The 24,107-nt window shown below is 35.4% G+C and overlaps 1 protein-coding gene across 6 annotated transcripts in view; it reads left to right on the plus strand.

Annotated features, from left to right (window-relative positions):
• LYST (lysosomal trafficking regulator) overlaps nt 1–24,107 on the plus strand; it is a 213,960-nt gene that overhangs the window by 68,697 nt on the left and 121,156 nt on the right. For all 6 annotated transcript variants that reach the window (XR_002823473.1, XM_023727995.1, XM_004372798.2 and 3 more), the window contains 11 exons: nt 780–870; nt 2,634–4,716; nt 6,682–7,708; nt 9,419–9,580; nt 11,034–11,187; nt 12,697–12,923; nt 13,444–13,510; nt 15,564–15,673; nt 18,101–18,527; nt 21,438–21,582; nt 22,504–22,677. Coding sequence is in view for 5 of the 6 variants with exons in the window: in XM_023727995.1 (XP_023583763.1) it covers nt 780–870; nt 2,634–4,716; nt 6,682–7,708; nt 9,419–9,580; nt 11,034–11,187; nt 12,697–12,923; nt 13,444–13,510; nt 15,564–15,673; nt 18,101–18,527; nt 21,438–21,582; nt 22,504–22,677 (4,667 nt within the window). In the remaining variant the exon portion in view is untranslated. The remainder of the gene's footprint in view (nt 1–779; nt 871–2,633; nt 4,717–6,681; nt 7,709–9,418; nt 9,581–11,033; nt 11,188–12,696; nt 12,924–13,443; nt 13,511–15,563; nt 15,674–18,100; nt 18,528–21,437; nt 21,583–22,503; nt 22,678–24,107) is intronic.

The following is a 24,107-nucleotide window of genomic DNA, read 5'->3' on the forward strand; positions in this document are numbered from 1 at the left end:
GACTATCCATGTCCAGGTATCCATCTAGACCTAGCTCTCTAGCCCAAGCCCTACCTCCACATTTCCAACTGATACTGATCATTCCTTTTCTGAACTCCTAAATTGAGTGCTTGTATCACACCTGGATACTTAGTCGTGCTACATGCCTTCTGTTGTTCTGTAACTGTTTGTGTATATGTATTTTATGTACCCAATGAAAGGAAGTTCTCTAGGGCTTGGACCATAGCCTCCATAAAGGGTAAGACAGTAATTCCTTTGAACATAGTGTGCAGTCAGTAAATATTTATTGGATTACCTTCACTAATGAGTCTTTTACTCTCTCTTTAATATATATTATTAATAATATCAGTTTCTCTTTTTAAAATTGTGTTCTCTGAGTTTTACGTTTAACTGCATGAAGACTTTACATTTTTCTAGTAGCTTCATGTTATTTTGCTGATTAATAAGGCTTAACTTTTCATTTTCACCTAGTGAATTTGTTCCTTCACAGATGAGGAATTCTTTCAGTGTGCATGGTGGTAATAACAGCTATTTTTGGACATATCAGCAAAAACATGCTAAATACCATCAAATACTCTTACATTCTTCCGTTGCTGAAAAGGCTTATAAGTTGAAAAGTATCACAGTTTTAACTGGATTTAGGATAGGTTAATTTGATTCTTAGCTTCTCAGATGCAGCTGGTGAAGAACAAGGTTTTTGGGTTCAATTTAAGACAAGAAGTTAGGAATTAGTATGTCTTACAACCTCAGAACATGAAAGACTCTTGTTTCTAACACAGGCTTTAACATGTAGAGAAGAACTCCTTACTCTTCTTCTGTCACTCCTACCACTGGTATGGAAGATTCCTGTTCAAGAAGAAAAGGCAACAGGTAGGTTTCTTTCCTTTATCATATCACTTGCATTATCAAAAGTCCATTGGGAAAAAATCCCATTAAAAAGTTACTTCTGCCTGAAGGATCAACGTAGCTTCAAATTTAGAACAGTATATATTAGTGTGGTTTATTGTATACTTCATATGAAAAATTCTTTAAGCAAACATTTTTATTTCTTCCAATAATACAAAAATTATGGTGCTTCTTAGGAGATTATTTGAAGGTAATGATAATTAGAAAATATATGAAGAAACAGAACACTTACCAAAGGAGCAAATCTAGAGATGCAACATAGTGTCAAGAGAAATGAATAGTGAAAATTTTTGAAGAAAGGAATCAAAGTTCACTTGCTTTTTTTAAAGACCACTTTATAGTACTAGTACTCAAATGATTTCTCAATGTTTGTTTTAATTTAGTTTTTTCCAATCTTGCTTTTAAAGGATACATCTGAAGTAATATCTTTTCAATGCTGTATAGAATTATTTGCATTTAAGGTCAATGTGTATTTTTAATTTCTGATTTTGAAAAAAAAAGTAAAACATTAGTAATCATATTAAGTACATCGATCTTAATTTAAATGTTTCAGTGTTAGAATTAACAGTTTTCTCCCTTGACCATTTCTGGGATATGTGAACTGTGAGCTATTTGAGGTTTAGGCCTTAAGTTTAAAAAAAAAATTCTTCTGTATTGTATTTAATGCCATGTATGAATTTTTAATAAATTTCTGCAATGAGGCTCTCTTTTTAAGGTGCTATCTAAGCACTTGTGATATTGTTTTCCTGTTTGTTTATTCACAGACATTCTGCTCTTATTTTTTTCTGAATTTATAGAATTCACAAATTGTTAATCACTTAAGAAGTTTAATAGTGAGCATTCTTTTGGGAAAGTTGTCTGTGTTCCCTGCCTCTTTCAGTTGGTGGAATTTATCAGACTCCTTTTAATTTACCCCCTCCTTATTCACTTTGTTCTTCTCTTAATTAAAGTGCACATTTGTATTTCCAATTTTTTATTTATTCGTTCTAAATTGTAAAATTATTTTCATATAGATACATCTTATTGCAAAGGGAAAGACCAATTTCAGAATCTTTTCAGTTAGTGAAGAGGATTCATTCTTCCCCCCAAGAAATCGTTCCTGAAGGCCACATGCCAGGCCCTGTTCTAGACACTGGGGAGGAAACAGTGATGCCTGTACCTGGTCCCGAGTTCAGTGCATGATGCACAATGCTCACTAAGTATTTTGGACGAACTCTTTTAACCTTAATTTTGGAGAACATTTGGTATATTTCGTATGATTTTGAAATAATTTTGGGAAATCTTAAAGTCTCAAGTTATATCAGGGCTATAAACTAACTGCTATGTTTCAGGATACAATTTACCCCTGTAAATTAATTGGTTGCATTATTGGAAGAGATTTGTAAAATGGTATGAACAATCATCCTAAATACCAGATAATCTAAAGGGTGTTTTATGTTGGAGTTAGAATGTAACACATGGTTTTAAATCAGATTTACTTTCCTGATTCTGTTTTCCTTAGTGGTTTTCCCAATCATCTTGTATTCTTAGAGCTTATACCACCTATTGTTTACAGCAAGGATAATGTGGGAGATAATTGACCTAGAGACATAACAAATAGCTAAAGGAAACCAGTCTTGAAGCAAAAGTAACTCCCAAAGTGGGTGGTAAATAAGGGAATAATCACCTATACAAATTGAATTTTAAAACATTGAGGAATGCTAAGTTTTCTTTCTTTATTTCTTTAGATTTTAGTCTACCATTCTCAGCTAATATAATCCTGACCAAAGAAAAGATCTCAAGTTCACGAAGATTTGCTCAGGACAAATTATACGTAGAAGGAAGTACCCCATCTGGCCAGGTTTCTGCAAAAGTAAACGTTTTTCAAAAAAGCAGACGTCAGCGTAAAACTACCCATCGCTATTCTATAAGAGATGCAAGAAAGACACAGCTCTCCACTTCAGATTCAGAAGCTAATTCAGATGAAAAAAGTATAGCAATGAATAAGCACAGGAGACCTCATCTGCCACAGCATTTTGTAACACGTTCTCCTAAAGAAGACCACCTCGTAGCTGAAGTCAACTACTCAGCAACCAAAGACGAACAGATTCCTCCTGATACCATGGCTTTAGAAAATTCCAGAGAGGTTATTCAAAGACAGCAGTCAAACACTGACATTTTAAGTGAGCCAGCTGCCTTGTCTATTATCAGTAACATGAACAATTCTCCATTTGACCTATGCCATGTTTTATTATCTTTATTAGAGAAAGTTTGTAAGTTTGACATGACCTTGAATCATAATTCTGCACTAGCAGCCAGTGTAGTGCCCACGCTGACTGAATTCCTAGCAGGCTTTGGGGACTGTTGTAATCTGAGCGACAGTTTGGAGAATCATGTGGTTTCTGCAGGTTGGACTGAAGAACCAGTGGCTTTGATTCAACGGATGCTGTTCCGAACAGTGCTGCATCTTATGTCAGTAGATATTAGTACTGCAGAGATGATGCCAGAAAGTCTTAGAAAAAATTTAACCGAATTACTTAGGGCAGCTTTAAAAATTAGAACTTGCCTGGAAAAACAGCCTGACCCTTTTGCACCGAGACAAAAGAAAACACTACAGGAGGTTCGGGAAGATTTTGTGTTTTCAAAGTATCGTCACAGAACCCTTCTATTGCCTGAGCTTCTAGAAGGAGTTCTACAGATTCTGATCTGTTGTCTCCAAAGTGCAGCTTCAAATCCTTTCTACTTCAGTCAAGCCATGGACTTGCTTCAAGAATTCATTCAACATCATGGGTTTAATTTATTTGAAACAGCAATTCTTCAAATGGAATGGCTGGTTTTAAGAGATGGAGTCCCTACTGAGGCCTCAGAACATTTGAAAGCCTTAATAAAGGGTGTGATGAAAATAATCAGCACTGTCAAAAAAGTGAAATCAGAGCAACTTCATCATTCAGTGTGTACAAGAAAAAGGCACAGACGCTGTGAATATTCTCACTTCATGCATCACCACAGAGATCTCTCAGGTCTTCCGGTTTCAGCTTTTAAAAACCAGGTTTCCAAAAACCCATTTGAAGAGACTGCATATGGAGATGTTTACTATCCCGAGCGGTGCTGTTGTATTGCCGTGTGCACTCATCAGTGCTTACACTTACTACAACAGGTGTCCTTGAGCAGTACTTGTGTCCAGATTCTATCAGGTGTTCATAGTGTCGGAATATGCTGTTGTATGGATCCCAAATCTATAATCATTCCTTTGCTTCATGCTTTTAAATTGCCAGCACTGAAACATTTTCAGCAGCATATATTGAATATTCTTAACAGATTTATTTTGGATCAGTTAGGAGGAGCAGAGATGTCTCAAAAAATTAAGAAAGCAGCTTGCAATATTTGTACAGTTGACTGTGATCAACTGGCCAAGTTAGAAGAGACACTACAGAGAAACGCATGTGATGCTGAACCTTCATCAGGTTTGTCCAGTCCTTCTTACAGATGCCAAGGGATCCTGCCCAGCAGCGGGTCTGAAGACATGTTGTGGAAATGGGATGCTTTGGAGGCTTATCAGAACTTTGTTTTTGAAGACGACAGATTGCATAGCATACAGATTGCAAATCACATTTGCAATTTAATCCAGAAAGGCAATGTATTTGTGCAGTGGAAATTGTATAATTACATATTTAATCTCGTGCTCCAAAGAGCAGTTGAATTAGCACGTCATTGTCAACACCTAAACATTACTACAGCTCGAACTCATGTATGTAGCCATCACAGCCAGTGTTTGCCTCAGGAAGTGCTTCAGATTTACTTAAAGACTCTGCCTACCCTGCTTAAATCCAGGTTTGTATGTATGTGTATGTGTTTTTTCTTATTGGGTGTTTTTGAGTGTGTGATAAAGTATATGCATTTGAACTTCTAACCTTGATAACTCCAGAGCCTCATCATAAGTGTGACTGTCTTTACTCTTTATTCTTTCCTAGGATTTAATTTTGGTTTAACAACAAAAAAGTTCCTATTTTCAGGTCTCCCATTGTCAGAATTTTTTTCCCCATCTATCTATCAATCAGTCTATCTATTTATCTGTCTGTCTGTCTCACTGTCTGTTTTTACTGCAGTGGTTATAAAGGAGATTGTACCCAAAACCCATTGCTGTTGAGCTGATTCCAACTTATAGTGACCCTATGGGACAGAGTAGAACGGCCCCATAGAGCTTCCAAGGAGCGCCTAGTGGATTTGAACTGTAGACCTTTTGGTTAGCAGCCATAGCTCTTAACCAGTACACCACCAGGGTTTCCAACAGAGAGGGTAGAGCCATTGATTTTAATTTCCTAGTGAGAAAAGGACAAGTTTTAAATATATTCTGAGGGGAAAAAAAAAAAAGTGGAAGCAACATAGATATCCAGCAGTGGACAAGGTTAAGTAAATTATATTTACTTGATGGAATATTATTTTTAGCCATTAAAAATAATGGTTACATATATTATGTTAGAATATGAGAAAACGTTTATAACAACTCATGGGTAAAAATGCAAAATTAAACATGTGGTATACTTATTTAAATTAACTGTAAAATGATAATTATTTATTGAAGCAGTAGAATTAAGGGTATTATTATTTATTAAATATCATATTTATATTTTATTACCTAAGCAACATATGTAGAAAAATTAGAAAATACAGATAAAGAAGAAGATTAATAACCAAAAAAAAAACCAGACCCACTGCCATTATGTCAATTCCGACTCATAGTGACCCTACAGGACAGAGTAGAATGGCCCTATAAAGTTTCCAGGGTTGTAATCTGTACAGAAGCAGACTGCCACATCTTTCTCTCACGGAGCTCCTCGTGGGTTCAAACCGCTGACCTTTCAGTTAGCAGTCAAGCGCTTTAACCACTGCGCCACCAGGGCTCCTATAAGAAGATTAATATTACCTATAATTCTACCAGTGAGTTTCTAAACTTTGTAATTGTTAAATTCAGTACATTTAAAATACAATTTTCCAAATAAAAATTGCTTTTGGTAAGTGGTCTGACATTTCAAATTAATGCATATTCCATTTTAAAAACTTTTTATTTTAAAATATACCATCATCATCTTCATCTGTGGCATTATTAGTCCATCTTAATACAACTACTTTAAAACTGATATTAATGTTAAATAATTGCCTTACAATCTTTTTTTTAAATTTCTGATCTTATTTGTTTAAATAGAACTGAATTTGTTTTGAAAGTTTTGTAACTCCTTGGCATATTTGTGGATAACCTGGATCTTTGCAAAATAAGGACTGAGAATCACTGAGCTGATTTATGTTAAAGTTACTACTAGACTTCCAGTGTTTAGAGTTCAATGAGTTTCAACCTGAGACAGGGCTGAATGTCATCTTCAGCTCTGTAATCTGGTTCTTCCTCTTTATTAGATACAAATCTACAACAAGCAAAAAGTCCCGAACCAAACAGACAAATAAATGTGATGGTATCTGTGGCATTTAGCATTTATGTAGAATTTGCCATTTGGAGGAAAATATTCTTCGCTAAATAGCTTTAATTTGGGGCTCAAGTAATCCTTTTTTTTTAAATGCTGTAGTAGCCATATATATATGCAGTGTTTGAAGGAGGGTGTGGAAAGTAACTACAGACTCTGGTCATATCTAATTAAGAACTTTAGCCAGATAATTGATGAGTCAAACCAGGTAGTGTTTAGTATATACCACATGCAGCAATGATGTTTTTAAATAGTAAATATACCTATTTATAAGTGTAATATTCTGTATGTAAAATCTTTTATATTTTTTTTTCTCTCACAGGATAATAAGAGATTTGTTTTTAAGTTGTAATGGAGTAAATCAAATAATTGAATTAAATTACTTAGATGGTATTAGAAGTCATTCCCTAAAAGCATTTGAAACTCTGATAATCAGCCTAGGGGAACAGCAGAAAGATGCTTCAATTCCAGGTACTGATGGACTAGACAGTGAACAGAAGGAGTCATCATTTTTCAATGTAGGCACTCCTTTTAATAACCAGCAAGTTTATTCAGATTCTCCTCAGAGTCTCAGCAAATTTTACACTGGCCTCAAAGACGCTTATCCAAAGAAATGGAAGACTGTTAACCAGGATGTTCACATCAACACAATAAACCTGTTTCTGTGTGTGGCATTTTTATGTGTGAGTAAAGAAGCAGAATCTGATAGGGATTCTGCCAATGACTCAGAAGACACTTCTGGCTATGACAGTACAGCAAGTGAGCCTTTGAGTCATATGCTGCCATCCTTATCTGTTGAGAGCCTGGCCTTGCCTTCCCCCGAACACATGCACCAAGCCGCAGATATTTGGTCAATGTGCCGCTGGATCTACATGTTGAGCTCGGTCTTCCAGAAGCAGTTTTATAGGCTTGGTGGTTTCCGAGTGTGCCATAAATTAATATTTATGATAATACAGAAACTATTCAGAAGTCATGAAGAGAGACACGAAAAAAAGCAGGAAGGTATAAATGTAAATGAAAGCCAAGACTTAAGCAGAACTCAATCTGAGATAGCTATGGAGGAAGATTTATTATCTTTGACTGTAAAAAGTGACCCAACTCCATCAGAACTGGGTAGTCTGAGAAAGAGTGCTGATGGTTTAGGTAAATTAGAGTCACAGAAGATTTCTCCCACAAATGTGGAACAAATTTCAGCTACTAAAGCTGCTCCTGAGGAAGCAAAGGTATTTATGAGTCAAGAAAATGAGACCTCACTTCAGAGCATACGACTTTTGGAAGCCCTTCTGGCCATTTGTCTTCATAGCGCCAGGACTAGTCAACAAAAAATGGAATTGGAGTTACCAAATCAGGTAATAATTTGTCTCTTTAGCTATTGTGCAATATGTATTTTTTAAAGTTTTAACTTAAAATTATTGTCATTCTGTTTTTCCAAAGATTTTAAGTTTTGAGAAGCTCCTGTATACTTAGTACAGCACCTGGCACTGTGGAGGGCACACAGGAGAATATGATCCAGTTCTTGACCTCAAGAAGCTTTCCATTTAGTTGGGAATGCAAAACCCGCATGTGCAAAAGTCACCAACCCTAAAAGGCATTAGTCATGCATTAAGTGTCAGATGAATAATAATGGCTATTGTATTTCAAAGTTGAAAGTTTACAATCTTGGTGTGATGCTGGTGGGTGCCCTGCTGATGTACCCATCCACCAGCTCCTGCAGGTGTTGGCTGCTGAAGGCTCACATCTGCAACTGTCTCCAGAGGATTGCCCTTGGCCTAGGCGAGACATCTCACTTAGAGATTGCTAGGAATGATGCCCATAGGCAATGACTGATGGATGTGGCTTGGGGGCCTGGGGACAGTTTCCACTGTACAGTTCAGGCTTCAGAGCTTCACATGGTATTAGGCTGAGGCTAATCTTCTCCTGAAACCACATCTTTGCCTAGTTTCTTCCCCAGACCTGTTCTCCTTCCCTCACACTCTTACAAGTTTCTCCTGAGAATACGTCTCAACAATAAATCACTTGCATAGGAATCCCCAGTCTTAGGTCCTACTTCTCAGGAACCTTCGAATGTGGCAGATACCTTCTATTCTTGATAACTCACCTCTACTCTTCTCTCAGTCAGCAGGCTCTCCCTACTGTAGTTTTTCTGTCTGAAAAACCATGATGCCTCCACATTGCTCACAGTTGAAATCCCTACTCCCTAACACAGCATACAACGCCCTTCACAGTCTTGCTTTCACTTGCTTGTTTAGCCTCATTTCCTGCCATCCCCACCATGCTGCATTTGTCCATACTGAGCTGACAGGTTCTCAAGGTGCCATTCTGTACCATGTACTTTTGTCCATGTTCTTCGGCCTGGTGTGTTCTCTCCCTCTCTTTCTCTGTCTTATGTTTCCTGCTTGTTCTTCACTGTCGAATCTCATACAACCCCTCCTCTGAGACACTTGTGACAGGTCTCTCAGGCACCTTTTCTCTCTTCTATTCTCAGAGAACTTTGTTTATAACACTAGTATTGTAAACATACTGTCTTGTCTGTATGTATCTGCTTCTCACATTGGACCAAGAATTCCTTAAAGAGAAGTTGGTTTCTTATCCATCTTTATGGTCTCATCACCTGGCATAGGGATTTAGGCAAGCAGCAAGAGCTCCCTTCAAGTATAGAAGGGAAGGAGTAAAGAAGAGAGGGAGAGCCTTAAGGAATCTCTAAGAAAAAAAGAATTGTGTAAAATCTAGACATGATTAATCAAAACTCTCTGAAGTTTCAAGGGATCTTTTTTTTGTGTGATGAAATTAATTTTATAGACAGTTCCATTTACCTAAGGTATATTGAAATTCAAAACCAAATAAGATGAATAAAGTATTTGATAAAAAATGTTATTGTTAATTATAACAAGATTTTTGTATAAGAGTTAGGTATTTATATAGTCATTTTACTTTCATATCAACTGCAAATAAATGGACTAGCTTTCTACTTGTAAGTGTTAATTTATCATTTTGTCATTGTGTAGTTTTTTTTTAAAATCATATTATTAATATTCTTAGTCTCTTTTATTTTACTTTAGAGCTTGTCTGTGGAAAATATATTGCTTGAAATGAGGGACCATCTTTCCCAGTCAAAGGTGGTTGAAACAGAATTAGCAAAGCCTTTATTTGATGCCCTGCTTCGAGTTGCCCTGGGGAATCACTCAGTGGATTTTGAACATAATGATGCTACAACTGAGAAGGTATGAGTAACTTACAGGTTCTGGGAGCAAGCAAACCTCAGTGCTCTTATCTCAGTATGACTAGCAGAAACAGAGTGTGTGAAATGGGAGGAGGACACTGATGAATGTGACTGAACACATGGACCAGGATTTGGTCAGATGAGTGTGATGTGATGGGCCGTATCTGCATCATCTGGGATGGATGGTATTTAGTCAGTGCCCCATCTCATAAAAAATAGGTTCAATAGGAGAACAATATAACATGCTTTTCTTCATCTAATCTGGAAAGTTACTGAGAATTACTCTCAGCAAGACAGAAATACATTCTTTGATTGGATAAGTCTTACACATAACTGATAGTTTATTAAATAATTCAGGGATGATGAGGATTAAGCTATCTTAACTAGCTCAATATTAGTACAACTAGTATTTCCACAACCTTCTGCTTTAATTTTAAACCACTCAATATAAAAATGACAAGTATTCTATAGAATAGCAATCATAGTTTTTTAGTTGTTCGTGTTAGCAGTTTTTTCTAAAAGAATTATTTTAATTTTTTTCTGAAGACCTGTACTGCATATTTAGTTCATTTCCTTTCATGTTTCTTTTACCTTTAATTAATTGCTAACTGTCCTTTATATAACTTCTTCTTTTAAGTCCTTGTTCTAACCATATGTTTTATAATGTTTTGCCGTAATATTCTGTTACTGTTTGTCATAACGTAAAAACTTAATGAAATAGCTATTAATGGCTTCATCATCTAACGAATTAATACCTTACAGTTGGCTAACTGCAAAAAGTTAGAGTACTTACTTTATTCTACCTTTTACTGATATTGCAATGATAAAGTACTCTGAACCCCTTTAAGTGAAGATCTTTTCTAATGTGAAAGTATTAGTGACATCTTTATAAGAAAAGGAAAATTTCATGCTATAAAATATTACACAGAAAGTTAATGCTGGAACTCTTGATTTCTGAGATGCTCATATATAGACAATTACATTGTAAAATCCTTAAACTTTTTGAAAATTTTTCGTGTCTTGTTATCTAATTTATGAAACATTTTATTTATAAAAATCCTATGAAAAAATCTTCTTCCATAAACAAATGTATACTTATCAGCCTTAAGTTGTGTGAAGTGTAATTCGACCTCATTGTGGTGTTTAGTCATTTCCTATTGTATAATTAGAATGAAATTTCTTAAATAGATTTATTTTTCAGTAAAACTGAAATAACCTATAGTTTAATCTTTTAGAAATCCCCTTTCTGAGTGTTAATCGAGTTGTGTGAGAGGTTCTGGGATATTTTTCTGAGTGTATTTTATAATTAATAATAGATAATATTAATTACTAAGATTTTTTTCTTAAAGAAAATATTGAAGCTGTCCTTAAATGACTTTTGAGTAATAAATATTCTATTAGTAAAAATGAGCAAATGTTACAGCTTTCACCTTTGAATCGTGTTGATCTTATAGAGCCACCAACCTGAAGAATTGTCATCCCAGCCACATGATTTTTCAGAAGAAGCTGAAGACTCTCAGTGCTATAGTTTTAAACTTTTGGGTGAAGAAGAAGGTTATGAGGCAGATAGTGAAAGCAATCCTGAGGATAGCGAAAGCCAGGATAATGGTAAAATATCACTGAAGCACATTGTGATTGGATTTGCAAGTCGAATTGTTACTTCATTAGCAGGATGGTTCATAATAATGCCACTTTAGAATTCTATCTGGCCTTAAAATTTAAAAAGTGTGCTTGCATTATTATTTAATTTGGCCTTCACAGCAAATTCTGGCATTCATACATGGTGTTTAAAACAGTGAGATATATTTTGTTACCACAAATATTGACTGAGTACCTAAGAATACTGCTTTTATATACTAGTGGGAAAATTCAAACAATAAATATCAGAAATAAACAGTATGAAGAAAGTAAAACAGGGTGATGTGATAGTGATTGGGTGGTCAGGGACAGGCTTTCCAAAGAGGTGACATTAACACTGAGGCCTAACTAAATAAGAAAGGGCTAGCCAGGCAAACAATGACAGGAAGGTCATTTCAGGTAGTTTGTTATAAACACTAAATAAGATAATGAATGCAGACATCTTTCTATGGTATCCAAAGATGCTGCAGCATAGATTTCTTCTTAGTTTACCACAGCCCAGCTTGCCCTTAGGATGGAACTACATTGCAGCTAATCCCTTGTCTCAGGGTTTAAAACTTGGGTAAAATGAAAAAGATGGATTGACCAGAGTCAGGAGATTTCTGGAAAGACTCTATCTTTTTATATGATGGCCTTGTGAGTGTCCCAGCACTGCACTGTCTGTCTTCACTAAGTTTCATAGTACTTTATCTTCCCCAAAGTCTATTTTCTGAATAAATGGGAATAATCACTGATGTTTTACTTAATGGGCTTTGTGGACCCATAACAGATAGTTTTTGAAATAACATTGATTTAATGGTAAATTGGTTTTATCATAGTATAGGTGTAATTTTATAATGGCGGATTTCCTCTTTTATAGATTTACTAACTAGAGTTCAATTTAAAGAATGCTGGCTTATGTAGAAATTTATAAATTTCTTAACTATATGAACATATAAAAACAAAACAAAACAAAATTCCAGCTGTTTCTTAAGAGCATATCAGTCAAGTTTCTCAGAATTTTTGAAATTCACCGAGACAGTGTCTCACTATGAAGAAGACAAAGTATAAAGTTCATTCAACCAATAGCCAAGTCTGTTTTCACAAGATATGGGCAGGCTAGTTGAACCACCCTCTGTTTTAGGTATTTTGAGGTCTGGAAAGTTTGGGATAGTATGTTTTTTTTCCCTGTTGTGTTGAAGGGATATGTTAAGCCTATATCACAATTTATCAATTCTTTAAAAATTACTGTTGATAATATTTATAGTTCTAGTGCATATCACAATTACTTTTAAAGCTACTCACTAATCTTGAAAATATCTACAAGATTTGATCATTCAGGATATATATTCATAATCAAAAGTCACCTAGGAGAAAGTTTTGTGAGCATCTTCTTATGAATAGCACCTTTCCCACTAGATCTTCTAAATGATGAATAAGGTTTGAACTATTTATTCAGTGTTTAGGGAATAAAAGACATTTTCCTTTTTTCCGTTTCAGGGATAGACTTAAAGTCTGAGGCAGAAGGTTTCAGTGCATCAAGCTGCCCAAATGACTTCCTTGAAAACCTCACTCAAGGGGAAATAATATATCCTGAGATTTGTATGCTGGAATTAAATTTACTTTCTTCTGGTAACGCCAAACTTGATGTGCTTACCCATGTCTTTGAGAGTTTTTTGAAAGTCATCAGGCAGAAAGAAAAAAATATTTTTCTGCTCATGCAACAGGTAAAAGATGCATGTAATTAAATGTGATTGATATTTATCGGACTCATGATCCAATTACCTGTCTCCTTATTTATATCCCAACTTGTCTGAAAATTAATTTGAGATGATTACTTATCTTTTATGATACTGTAAGTGTATTTTAACCTACACGTGGTATTCCAAAATGTTTTAATTCTATAGTTCTCCAAAGTAGCATTAAAAAATTATTTTTAATGTTGTCATTGGTTAACCAGTGATGAATTCTAATATATTTCTGAGAAAGGGTAGCATTTTAAAAATTGCATTTAATTTTAATATATGCTAATTGTTTTGAAAAATTAGGAAATACAAAAACATTATGAAAAAGAAAATGAAAATTATGTTTGATCTTACACATAACATTCTTCCCAGTCATTTTTTTTCAATATTTATATACTTTATATACAATTGACACCTATCAAATAATTTTTTAAAACATTAAAGTTGCTTCATGCTTTCATGAGGTAGGAAATTTAATTTCTTTGGTTTTTTTAATTTTCAGGGAACAGTGAAAAATCTGTTAGGAGGGTTCTTAAGTATTTTAATTCAGGCTGATTCTGATTTCCAAGGTGAGCTGAAACTGTTAATTTTAAGCAATAGCACTAAAGTATTTTCTTATAATGTGAAATGAAGAGTTGATAATAATGGCTACTATTGGCATATTGCTCTATGGTTTTAAAAAGCATCTTTATATGCATTATCTCATTTATTCCTCAGTAAGGAGGCATAAATATGTCTACTTCATAGAGAGGAAAAGCTAGATTACAAGGGATTAAGCTAGTTGTTCAGAGTGATATAGGTAAAAATGGCATTGTAGGAGCTTTAACCCATTCTAATCACTAGATTGCTGCCTTATCAGCTATTGATTGAATACCTATTCTCAGTACTTTCTCAAATGTTTGAGAGATTCATAATAAACATATAATATGATTTCTAACCACAAGAAACCTAAATTTTAGTTTAGTGTAGAGAATTAAAGCTAACATACGTGAACTGTTAATTTGGGTTTGTCTGATGTTTCCTCACAATTGAATTCAGGTTATGCGTTTTTGGTAGGAGTATCTCAGAAGTGATGTTCTGCCCTTCTGAGTACCTCGTATCAGGAGGCACACCATGTCGATATGTTTCATAACTGGTGATGCTAACTTTGACTACTTGGTGAAGGTGGTGTCTGCCAGGTTTCTCTATTGTGAAGTTACTATTTGTCCCTTTGTAATGAATAAGTATCTTGTGGGGAGATACATTGAGACTGTGTACATATCCTTGCCTGAAACAATCCTGTGGTGTTTGCCAAATGGTGATTTTTCTATTTCCATCATGCCTTCTACATTTATTAATTGGAATTGTACTATAAGGAAGAGATTTCCCTTCTCACCATTTACTTCTTTATGGTACCTGCTGACTCGCCAGACCTTAAACTGGCACATTGGCTCCTTACTCCCCTGACCCGCTTGTAATTCAGAGGTTCTAGGCTGCAGCTTTCTCTTTTACCTATCTACTTTTCCATCTTCAAGAAATATTTTAAAACCTCTCATCTGATGCACCCCTAGTGCTTACTGTCTCCACTCTTTTTGCTGTTAGGTTTCTTCTTTTCTGTAATTGTATACTTTTAGTTCAGTGAATTTTCAGTAGTACACAAAAGCAACTATACATATCCATTCCTCCATTTTGAACTGAAACCTGTCCAATTTTTAATTGAAAAAAAAAATTAAGCCCACACACTTTATTTTTATCTTATTGCTTTCCTACTTAAAAACCCTTAATGGATTCATGTTACTTGCAGGGTAAAGTCCATGCTATTTTATAGTCTCATTGCAAGTTGTCTTTCCAACTATACCAAATGTTATACTACTACATCAACTCACTGCTTCTACAAAATATTTTGCCTAAACATGACTTTTATCTTCTGACCTCCAGGTCTTGTGAAACTCACTCATCCTTCAAGATACATCTCAAGTTTTATATCAGCATTATTTTTGTCATCTCTAAAATGGAGATAATATTTTATTTGTGGGTTTTTGTGTGTGTGTGTATGTATGCTTGTGTGTGTATCAGCTGAGAATATGCATATAAAAATACTTTGGACACTATAATGTGCTCTACAAATATTAGTTATTCTATTCTAGAAAGTTCTGTGAATTTATGTACCACCATTTATATTTTATGCTAAACTTCATGATAGAAAAAAGAAAATGTTCAAACTAAATTGTTTGTGATATGCAAGTATTTACATAATCTTTAATATTTATACCTTTATTTCTGTTGCCTAATTTTCTATTTAGAAAGTGATAATTATAATTTAAACATTTTCAAGACGAGAAGGTAGCAAACTATGGTATCTAATCGGGTCTCTACTTACTTAACAAATACTGTACTGGCTTATGCTCTTTAAAGGGTGCCTTTAGTTTACTTGGAGTTAACCTATCTTTAAGAAAAATGGTTTTATTGTTAATTTTTGTCCATTGGTTATTTGGTTTACATTTAGTCATGCTGCTATTTCTTCAACAAATTTTGAAATTATTAGATTGTTTATAATCCATTCAAGATGTTACAGTAGTCTTTGATCCTTTTCACTGAAGTATGTAATGGCTTTAATTTTTCCTCTGTCTTTCTTTAATTTAGCATGCCAGAGAGTACTGGTGGATCTTTTGGTATCTTTGATGAGTTCAAGAACATGTTCAGAAGACCTAACCCTTCTTTTGAGAATATTTCTGGAGAAATCTCCTTGTACAGTAAATATGCCATAGTTTTAAAATTTTTCATGGATACCTTCATGTATTTTTAAATTACTAAGCTTCTTCTTTTTATGTGGTAATTGTTATACAGTCAATTCCATGTTTTTAATATGTGAAGTATTCAATTATATTATTATTTGCACATATTTTAACCCTATTTTCACTTCTGTTTTGTCTAACCAGACATATCATTGAGATCATAGTTCCTTTATCCCACCTCATCCTCAATCTTTGTGTTTAAGAAGTGCAAAATAATTTTAATTGCAAGGAGAACTTAATTACTAGTAATTATAATCATTTTGGGGATTATCCTTAAAAAAAATTACTGTCCATTCTTTAGTTATCTTCTGCTACTTCCTTCTATTAGTGTAGTTTGTTGTTGTTGATGTTGTTAGCTGCCATTGAGTCGGCACTTGACACGTGGAAACCTCACGCACAACAGAACGAAACACTGTCCAGTCCTGCACCATCCCCATGATTGGTTACAGATAGGACCATTGTGATCCATAGGGTTTTCGCTGACTGCTTTTCAGAAGTAGATTGCCAGGCCTTTCTTCCTAGTACATCTTAGTCTGGAAGCTCCACTGAAATCTGTTCAACATCAGAGCAACACACAAGCCCCTACCGACGGACAAGTGGTGACTGCACATGAGGTGCATTGACTAAAAATCGAACCTGCACGGAAGGCGAGAATCCTACCGCCGAACCACCTTAGTGGCTTTTAAACTGTTCTTTGCTAGGAAGTCCTTTTTTTTTTTTCCCTGAGTTTTTTTTTTAATTGTACTTTAGATGAAGGTTTACAGAACAAATAGTTTCTCATTAAACAGTACATGTATTGTTTTATGACATTTGTTAACAAACTCACAACATGTCAACACTCTCCCTTCTGGACCTTGGGTTCCCTATCAGCAGCTTTCCTGTCCCCTCCTGCCTTCTGGTCCTTGTCCCTGGCCTGTTGTGCTCTATTAGTCTCGTTTTTGTTTTATGAGGCTATCTAATCTTTGGCTGAAGGGTGAACTTCAGGAATGACTTCATTACTGAGCTAAAAGGGTGTCCGAGGGCCATGCTCTCAGGGTTTCTCCAGTCTCTGTCAGGCCAGTAAGTCTGGTCTTTTTTTGTGAGTTAGAATTTTGTTCTATATTCTTCTTCAGCTCTGTCCGGAACCCTCTGTTGTGATCCCAGTCAGAGTAGTTGGTGGTAGCCAGGCACCATCTAGTTGTACTGGACTCGGTCTGGTGGAGACTGTGGTAGTTGTGGTCCATTAGTCCTTTGGACTAATCTTTCCCTTGTATCTTGTTTTCTTCATTCTCCCTTGCTCCCGAAGGGGTGAGACCAGTGGAGTATCTTAGATAGCTGCTCACAGGCTTTTAAGACCCCAGACACTACTCACCAAGGTAGAATGTAGAACATTTTCTTTATAAACTATGTTATGCCAATTGAGCTAGATGTTTCCCAAGACCACGGTCCCCACAGCCCTCTGCCTGGCAATTCGGTGCCTCAGGGAGTTTGATGTATCTATGGAGCTTCCATGACCTTTCCTTGTACAAGCTGTGCTGGCTGGGAATCCCATTTTTATAATGAAATCTTGACTAGAAGCACAAGTAGATAAAATGAAAAGACCTTGGAGCTATACTTGTTTGAAGTAGGTCTGGAGGTTCCAGAGCCTTGCCTGCTTCACTGCCCTCCCTACTCGAGCCCCATGGACCCTGAGGGACCTCTGTGGAACATGGTTTAAAAACTGCTAGCATAGATGTTTGAGTAGTGACCAATATTTATGGAATATCTCTATCTCTTTCCGAGTTCATTTCTTGTTATTGTAATCACCATTAGATGTCATCTTATGCATGAGTTAGGCATTGTGTTCCAAGTTCATCTTTTCTACTTTCTTGTCTCTTTCGTCATTAAATACTCATTTCTTCTCTTCTCTTTTCTATGCATTGTACATCCCAGTTTAACAAAAATCCCAGCTTAACAAAAATCTTCTAAGTATCAATAAAACCTTATTTAAGTTTGGAGAATTTGTAAGGTCTCTGAATATAAAACTCATTAAAAAATAATTAAGAGCAGAGCATAGTCTACTTGAAAATAAACATCTTTCTGTAGTAGAAATGATTGTTGTTATAGTTATTATATTTAGTTTATAACACTTAAAACCAACTAATAAATTTTAGATTTTTACCATCAAAACATTTAAATTTAAAGTGAACTAGCCCCGGGAGATATATATTTTACAAACAAAATTTCTGTTTCTTATCTAACTACACAAAAATGAAAATTTTAATGATGTGGTAGATAGGGAAGTATTTAAACAAGAATGCTGATGATGTGTGTGGGTGTGTTTATATTTTCATCTATAACCTGAATTTCAAGATTATTATATAATTTATAACATGACTGTAACATTTCATTTTTCTTTTTCTGTAGGAAATTCTTCTTCTGGGTATTGTGAAAATTGTTGAAACTGATATTTCTGTGAGCCCCTCACAGTATCTATCCTTCCCTTTACTACATACCCCAAATGTAAGCAATGGTGTTTCATCCCAGAAGTGTCCTGGGATTCTGAACAGCAAGGCCGTGGCATTATTGCGAAGAGCGCGAGTTTCTCGGAGCAAGAAGAAGACTGACAGTGAAAACTTTCCCCACCAGCTGCTTTCCTCTTGGCACATAGCCCCAGTCCTCTTGCCACTGCTGGGGCAAAACTGCTGGCCACACCTGGCAGAGGGCTTCAGTGTGTCCTTGTGGTTTAATGTGGAGTGTATCCATGGGACTGAGAGCCCCATAGAAAAAGGAAAGAAGATGAAGAAAAGAAACAAATCAACAGTTGTATGGGATAGCAGTTTTGATGGAACAGGTATGATGACAGAGCCACCTGTTTTGTACACTTAGATTTTTCAAATGGCAGTTTCGGTTGAGCGGTGCAGTAAGTTCTGTCTTACCTTTAGCACGTTCTTCACCTTAAATGCCTTTACTTAGTGCTGGCAGGCCCTGGCTTACCAAAGCCTGGATTGTCAGCTGGCCTTAAAAAGTCTATCTCCTTCCTTACATTTGCCGTTTTGGAAGGGTCTGCTGTTTTTTCTCCATAGGTTTAACACCACATGTACAATTGCTGATGTTTGGTCATCAGCCCCATTTCCTGCCTCTTCTGTGGTCCCATTGCTGCATTAGGGTGACTCCTGGTGTGAAAAAAGGAAAGGATAACCCTAGAGCCACTTTTCTGTCTCTGTGTTGCCTGTTTCCCAGCTCCTATTAGTCAGCCCCATCTCATCTCCTTTGATTTCAAGCTGTCCTTCCCATGCCGTTTCTTTCTTCAGTGCCTCTCTCCTAGCGCCTGCCACAGAATGTTCAGATGCATCAGTTGTTCTCCAAATAATCAGAAGACGATTTGCGGTAGTATGAGGCACATGACAGTGGTGTGTGCTCCTTGGGCCAGTGTCAGTTTTGATAACTTTTATTCCAGTCCTTCCTATCACTGAAGAATTGCTATTAGGCCCCTAAGAAACTGCATTTTGTTCCTGATATGGCTAGGGCAGAAAGAAACTGTTAACATTAAAACCAGTTTATGGTGGTGGGAAGTAAAGCCAGTAGGCTAATTCTTTGAGTCCTTGGAATGAATAAAATGGCTGACTGAGACAGATGCTTAGGGGTTTACACTTACCTGGAGGTGCTGGCCTCCTCCGCTCTTCATCCCAGAAAGCCTCCCCACCCCACTTGGGCCTCTGCTTCGGAACAGTAAGCTTCACTAGTGTCGTGTTGTCAGGGGAGGTCGCCTGCCACTGTCCCATGGGTAGAAAGGAAAATCTTAGTAACTGTCCAGATAGAAGTGGCGGGAAACGTCACCCGATATCCAGAGTTGGAGCCCTGAATCCATTTTCCCACAGAAACCTTGCTAGACATGGTGATTGGACTCCCTGTTGTTAGCATACTGTAATACTTACGTGCTTTTATAGGTTAACCTAGGAAGCCAAGTTTTTTTTTTTCAGTCTGAGCAAATAATTTGTAATGTTTCAGGTAGTTGTAGCATTTTCTTTTGTGAATTGAATTTTGCCACACAATAATTGGTAGCTCTGAAACACATGAAATACTGCGTGTGACAGTATTGATGATGATGCTCTCTAATGTACGTTGAGTGCTTTCTGTGTGTGTGTCACTTTGCTCAGTTCTTCTACACATTTTTAATCTTCCCAGTAATTCACGAAGGTAAGTGCTCATAGTGTCTGTATTTGCAGATGAAAGTAAAAAGCATGAACAAGTTAGATAGCGTCACCACTACACTGTAAGTTATGCAGATTGCTTTCTCATCTTTTTAGTAGGGGAAAATCCCAATGTAAACAGCCTCTTATAAAATGAAGAAATATATACAATGACCTGGGAAAATTAAATTTTGGTAATTAAAAAATTTTTTCTTATCGTAAAGATGTATTAGAAAACATATAATTTAGAAAGATGATTTTGCATAAACATTTAAAAGAACATTAAAAAATAGTAGACTTATGTAAAAGTTTTTCAAGAGCGACAAAAATATTGCAGCGATTTCACATCCTTTGCCACTGAACTAATTGTATGCCTTTGAGCAAGTTATTTAACCTCTCAGAGCCTCAGTTCTCTTATCCAGAAAATGGGGATAATGATACTTACCTCATAAGATTGCTATCAGCATTGAATTAAAATGTAATTGCAGTGTGCCTGCTGTATGGTACCTGGGCATAAACTGGTTTTTGTTCTAGTCTCTTATTTGTACAAGTTCATTATTTGGTGTGAGAAACTTTTTTTTTTTTTAAGGTCACATCAGGTATGAGTTCTCTATATATCTTGGGCAGTAGTTCTTAAAATAATCGATGTTTTAAGCTCGTTTTCTTTGAGGACTGTTGTCATTACTAGGTGGAGTATTGGTGGCGGTTTTTGCTGTTAAAAAATAGAATTAATGTATATGCAATTTAATAGCCAGTAGTGTTCATCTTCCCTGAAAGTCTGTGAGTTTGGACATGCATTTGTATTTTGGTACATCTTAACATAGCTTTATATAAAGTCACATGCATTATAATAACAGTTAGCATGGATGGCTTGAAGATCCAGCCCCATCATAAATATTCAGTTAGTGCTAGGTTTCAAGTAGTGAGAGAGGAGCCGGAATGAATAACCAGATAGACCGAAGCCTATGGCATTTACCTTGGCTTAGAGAAACATTTTAGAGGTTCAGAATCACTTAGTAATTGCATTGGAAGCTCATTCATCAGGGAGTCTAAACACTGAATGTGTTCAAACATCACAATTTCTCTAAAAGGATTTTTAATATGATTAATTTTTTAAAAAATCATATAGTAATAATTACAGGAGGATTTGTGGTAATGCGAGACATGTGACGATGGTGTGAACTCCTTGGGCCGGGGTCAGTGATGTCATAGTGACCCAGTCCAATGATAAAAGAAGATTGGTGCAGGTTGTTATAGGTGATCGCAGTGATGTCCCAACAGTCCGGTTATGCGGTTATGGCCACAATTGGCCCTCAGTTAGTTTATATTTTAAAATGCTCAATAACTGTTTTAAAGCACTGGATTGCTGTTTCAAAACACTCACTGTGTTTTTTTAGAGTTAATGTCTAAACTTTGTAAGTATTGTTGATTTGAAACAGGTCAAGTTCAGACATTCTGGATAAAGAGCCTACTACAAATGATCAACCACGCTTTGTATTCTTTTAAATTCACTTTTTCACTCAATTTTTATGAACTGTTCTACTGATCATTCTAACATCTTTTTATCTTAGAGAGCAGCAGACTGGAAGGTGCAGAGTATGTAAATCCTGGTGAAAAACTCATAGAAGAAGGCTCTATTCATATGATTTCATTGGGATCCAAAGCACTGATGATCCAAGTGTGGGCTAATCCTCACAATGGCACTTTTATCTTTCGGTATTGATAATCCCTACCCCCCAAGACTAGATCATGTGTTTAAATAATTTATGTGATTTAAATAATGAATGTGAAATTTGCTAATAAAGATCACTGTATCAAAAGAGAAAAATCTTACTTATAAAAAGAAAATACATATTAACAGCTATTAATACCACTTTTGTAACATTATTTTATCCAAAAAATCTACAGTTAAACTCTAATGTAAATTATATTAACTGTATTAGATTTTAGACAAAATACTTACTAAAGGCTTATTTGATGGAAGTATTCTATCAGATTGCAATGATTTTAAGATGTTATTATTGAACAACTATTTTCTTAATGCCAATTTTATATTCAATAGCCATTGTCTAATAACGGGTTCTCCTTGCAATCTTGTCTTTTTTTCCTATCTTCTTTTAACTAGTATAGATAAAAGTTTTTTATTTATATTGACTAAAAATTATCTAATTTGAAAAAGAGAGAAATACCTCCTATATATACTGTGTGTTATGAAACTATTTTTATAAAACTCAAAACTAAACAATATATTATTTAAGGACATATGCTTTGTAAACTTTACTAAGTGCTTTATATATATTATCTCCTGCTTTCTATATATTATCTCCTAATTCTCTCAGTAATCCCTCAATGTAGGTTAGACCACCAATACATCCTGGCATTTAGATAATTGTGTACAATATGTATTAACTTTTTTTGTATGAATCAAATATTACATTGTAATTTTAAAAAGACAATGACTATATAAATAGTAATAATAAATATTTTTATAGTTTTACAGACTGAATTCTGAAAATTATTGCCTAACTTATTAACACCAGCAAACAGGCCTAATCTATTTTAGTTTATGAATTGAGGTAATAATACTGGGGTCAGAATTTCCTGTTTTCAGCCTATGCCTTTTCTCTTCTTGTGTAGTGTGTGCATGGATTCAAATGATGATACGAAGCCGGTTTTACTAGCACAGGTTGAATCACAGGAGAATATTTTCCTTCCAAGCAAATGGCAACATTTAGTACTTACCTACTTACAGCAGCCCCTAGGGAAAAAGAATATCCATGGGAAACTCTCCATGTGGGTCTCTGGACAGAGGTACGAAACCTATTTAGAAATCAAATATTAACCTCAGCTATAATTTTAAGTTTAATCTGTTATAGTTTTTGAAACAGATTACAGAAAATTATAGGTTTTCTATATATTTACCATATATGAAGAATCTGTATCAGAGATGGGTTTTTTTTTTCCTATTACTCACTTTCATACAAAATGAATCTTTCATGGAAGTAATTGTTGAAAATTAATATTTTGTGTTTGGAGAGCATGCAGAAACCTGGACATTTAGACATTTATATACAATATAAATTAGATCAAGGAATAGGACCTATAATTTGGTTCTTCAAGCCCATACGTTAAAAAATGAATCCACAGAGAATTATTTAAATTAAGTGGCTAATAAGGTTAATATCTAAATTAAATCAGGCTTTCAAAAGAAATTGGAATGACTGTGACGTATTTTTAATTAAACAACAAGTATTTATTTATATGGGTTTTCTGAGTTCTCAGTACTATGTTGGACAAGGAAGTAGAAGACATAGACCTTGTTCTAAATATATGTAGTTGGGAAAGGGCATATATATCTATTTATGAAAAAAATAGAAAAAAATACAAGCCAGCGTATCAGATGATAGATTAAGGTATAGCCCAATAAATACATCAGGTGATAGATTAAGGTACTATATGATAATAAATTTACAGAACACGAGAATTGTGGCACAAGTTAATAAGAAACATTTTGTCAAATATTTTGATGTAAAATTTAACCTTGAAGGAGCTATAAGGTATCTTGCATTTGTAAGAGTTGGGAAACATTTTATTAGATGAAATAGCATGAAAGGAGGTACAGAATGGAAACCAGTGTAGCATGTGAGAGGATCAGGCTGGCTGGCAGGAAGGGTCTCAGTTGAATAAGGAGAAAGACGAATGAAGTGGGCATGGTGAAAGGACTTTGACAGATGCTCTGAGTGCCAAGCTGAGGAGTCTAGATGTAATCAAATGAGCTGTAACATACTGCGTACTTACATTGCAGGCCTTTTGCTAGGTGCTTTATATACATTATCTCCTAATTCTCTCAGAAATCTCTCAAAGTAGATTAGACCATAGAAATTGCATATTTACCTAACACAGATGAGCCTATATCCATTCATTTATTTGTTCATTCATCCAATATTTAAGGAATTGCTGTGTGCCAAGCACTTGCTATACTGGGCATGGGGAGACAGCGATGAATAAGACAGAAATGTTCTCTGCCTCTTGGAACTTGGTCTAATGAGGAGGCAGACAACAAGCAAATACAATTAAGTGAATATTGACAAATTATGACAAATACTGTGACGTTAACAAACAGCCCTTGAGATAGAAAATATCTGGTGGATCAGGGAAGGCTGACGAACAGGTTATTTTAACTGAGATCTGAAGGAGGAAATGGAGCTGGCCAGGAGAGGAAGGGAAGAGAAGAGTTCCAG

This window comes from Trichechus manatus, unplaced genomic scaffold (assembly GCF_000243295.1).
Source record: "Trichechus manatus latirostris isolate Lorelei unplaced genomic scaffold, TriManLat1.0 scaffold00021, whole genome shotgun sequence".
Lineage (NCBI taxonomy): Eukaryota > Metazoa > Chordata > Mammalia > Sirenia > Trichechidae > Trichechus > Trichechus manatus.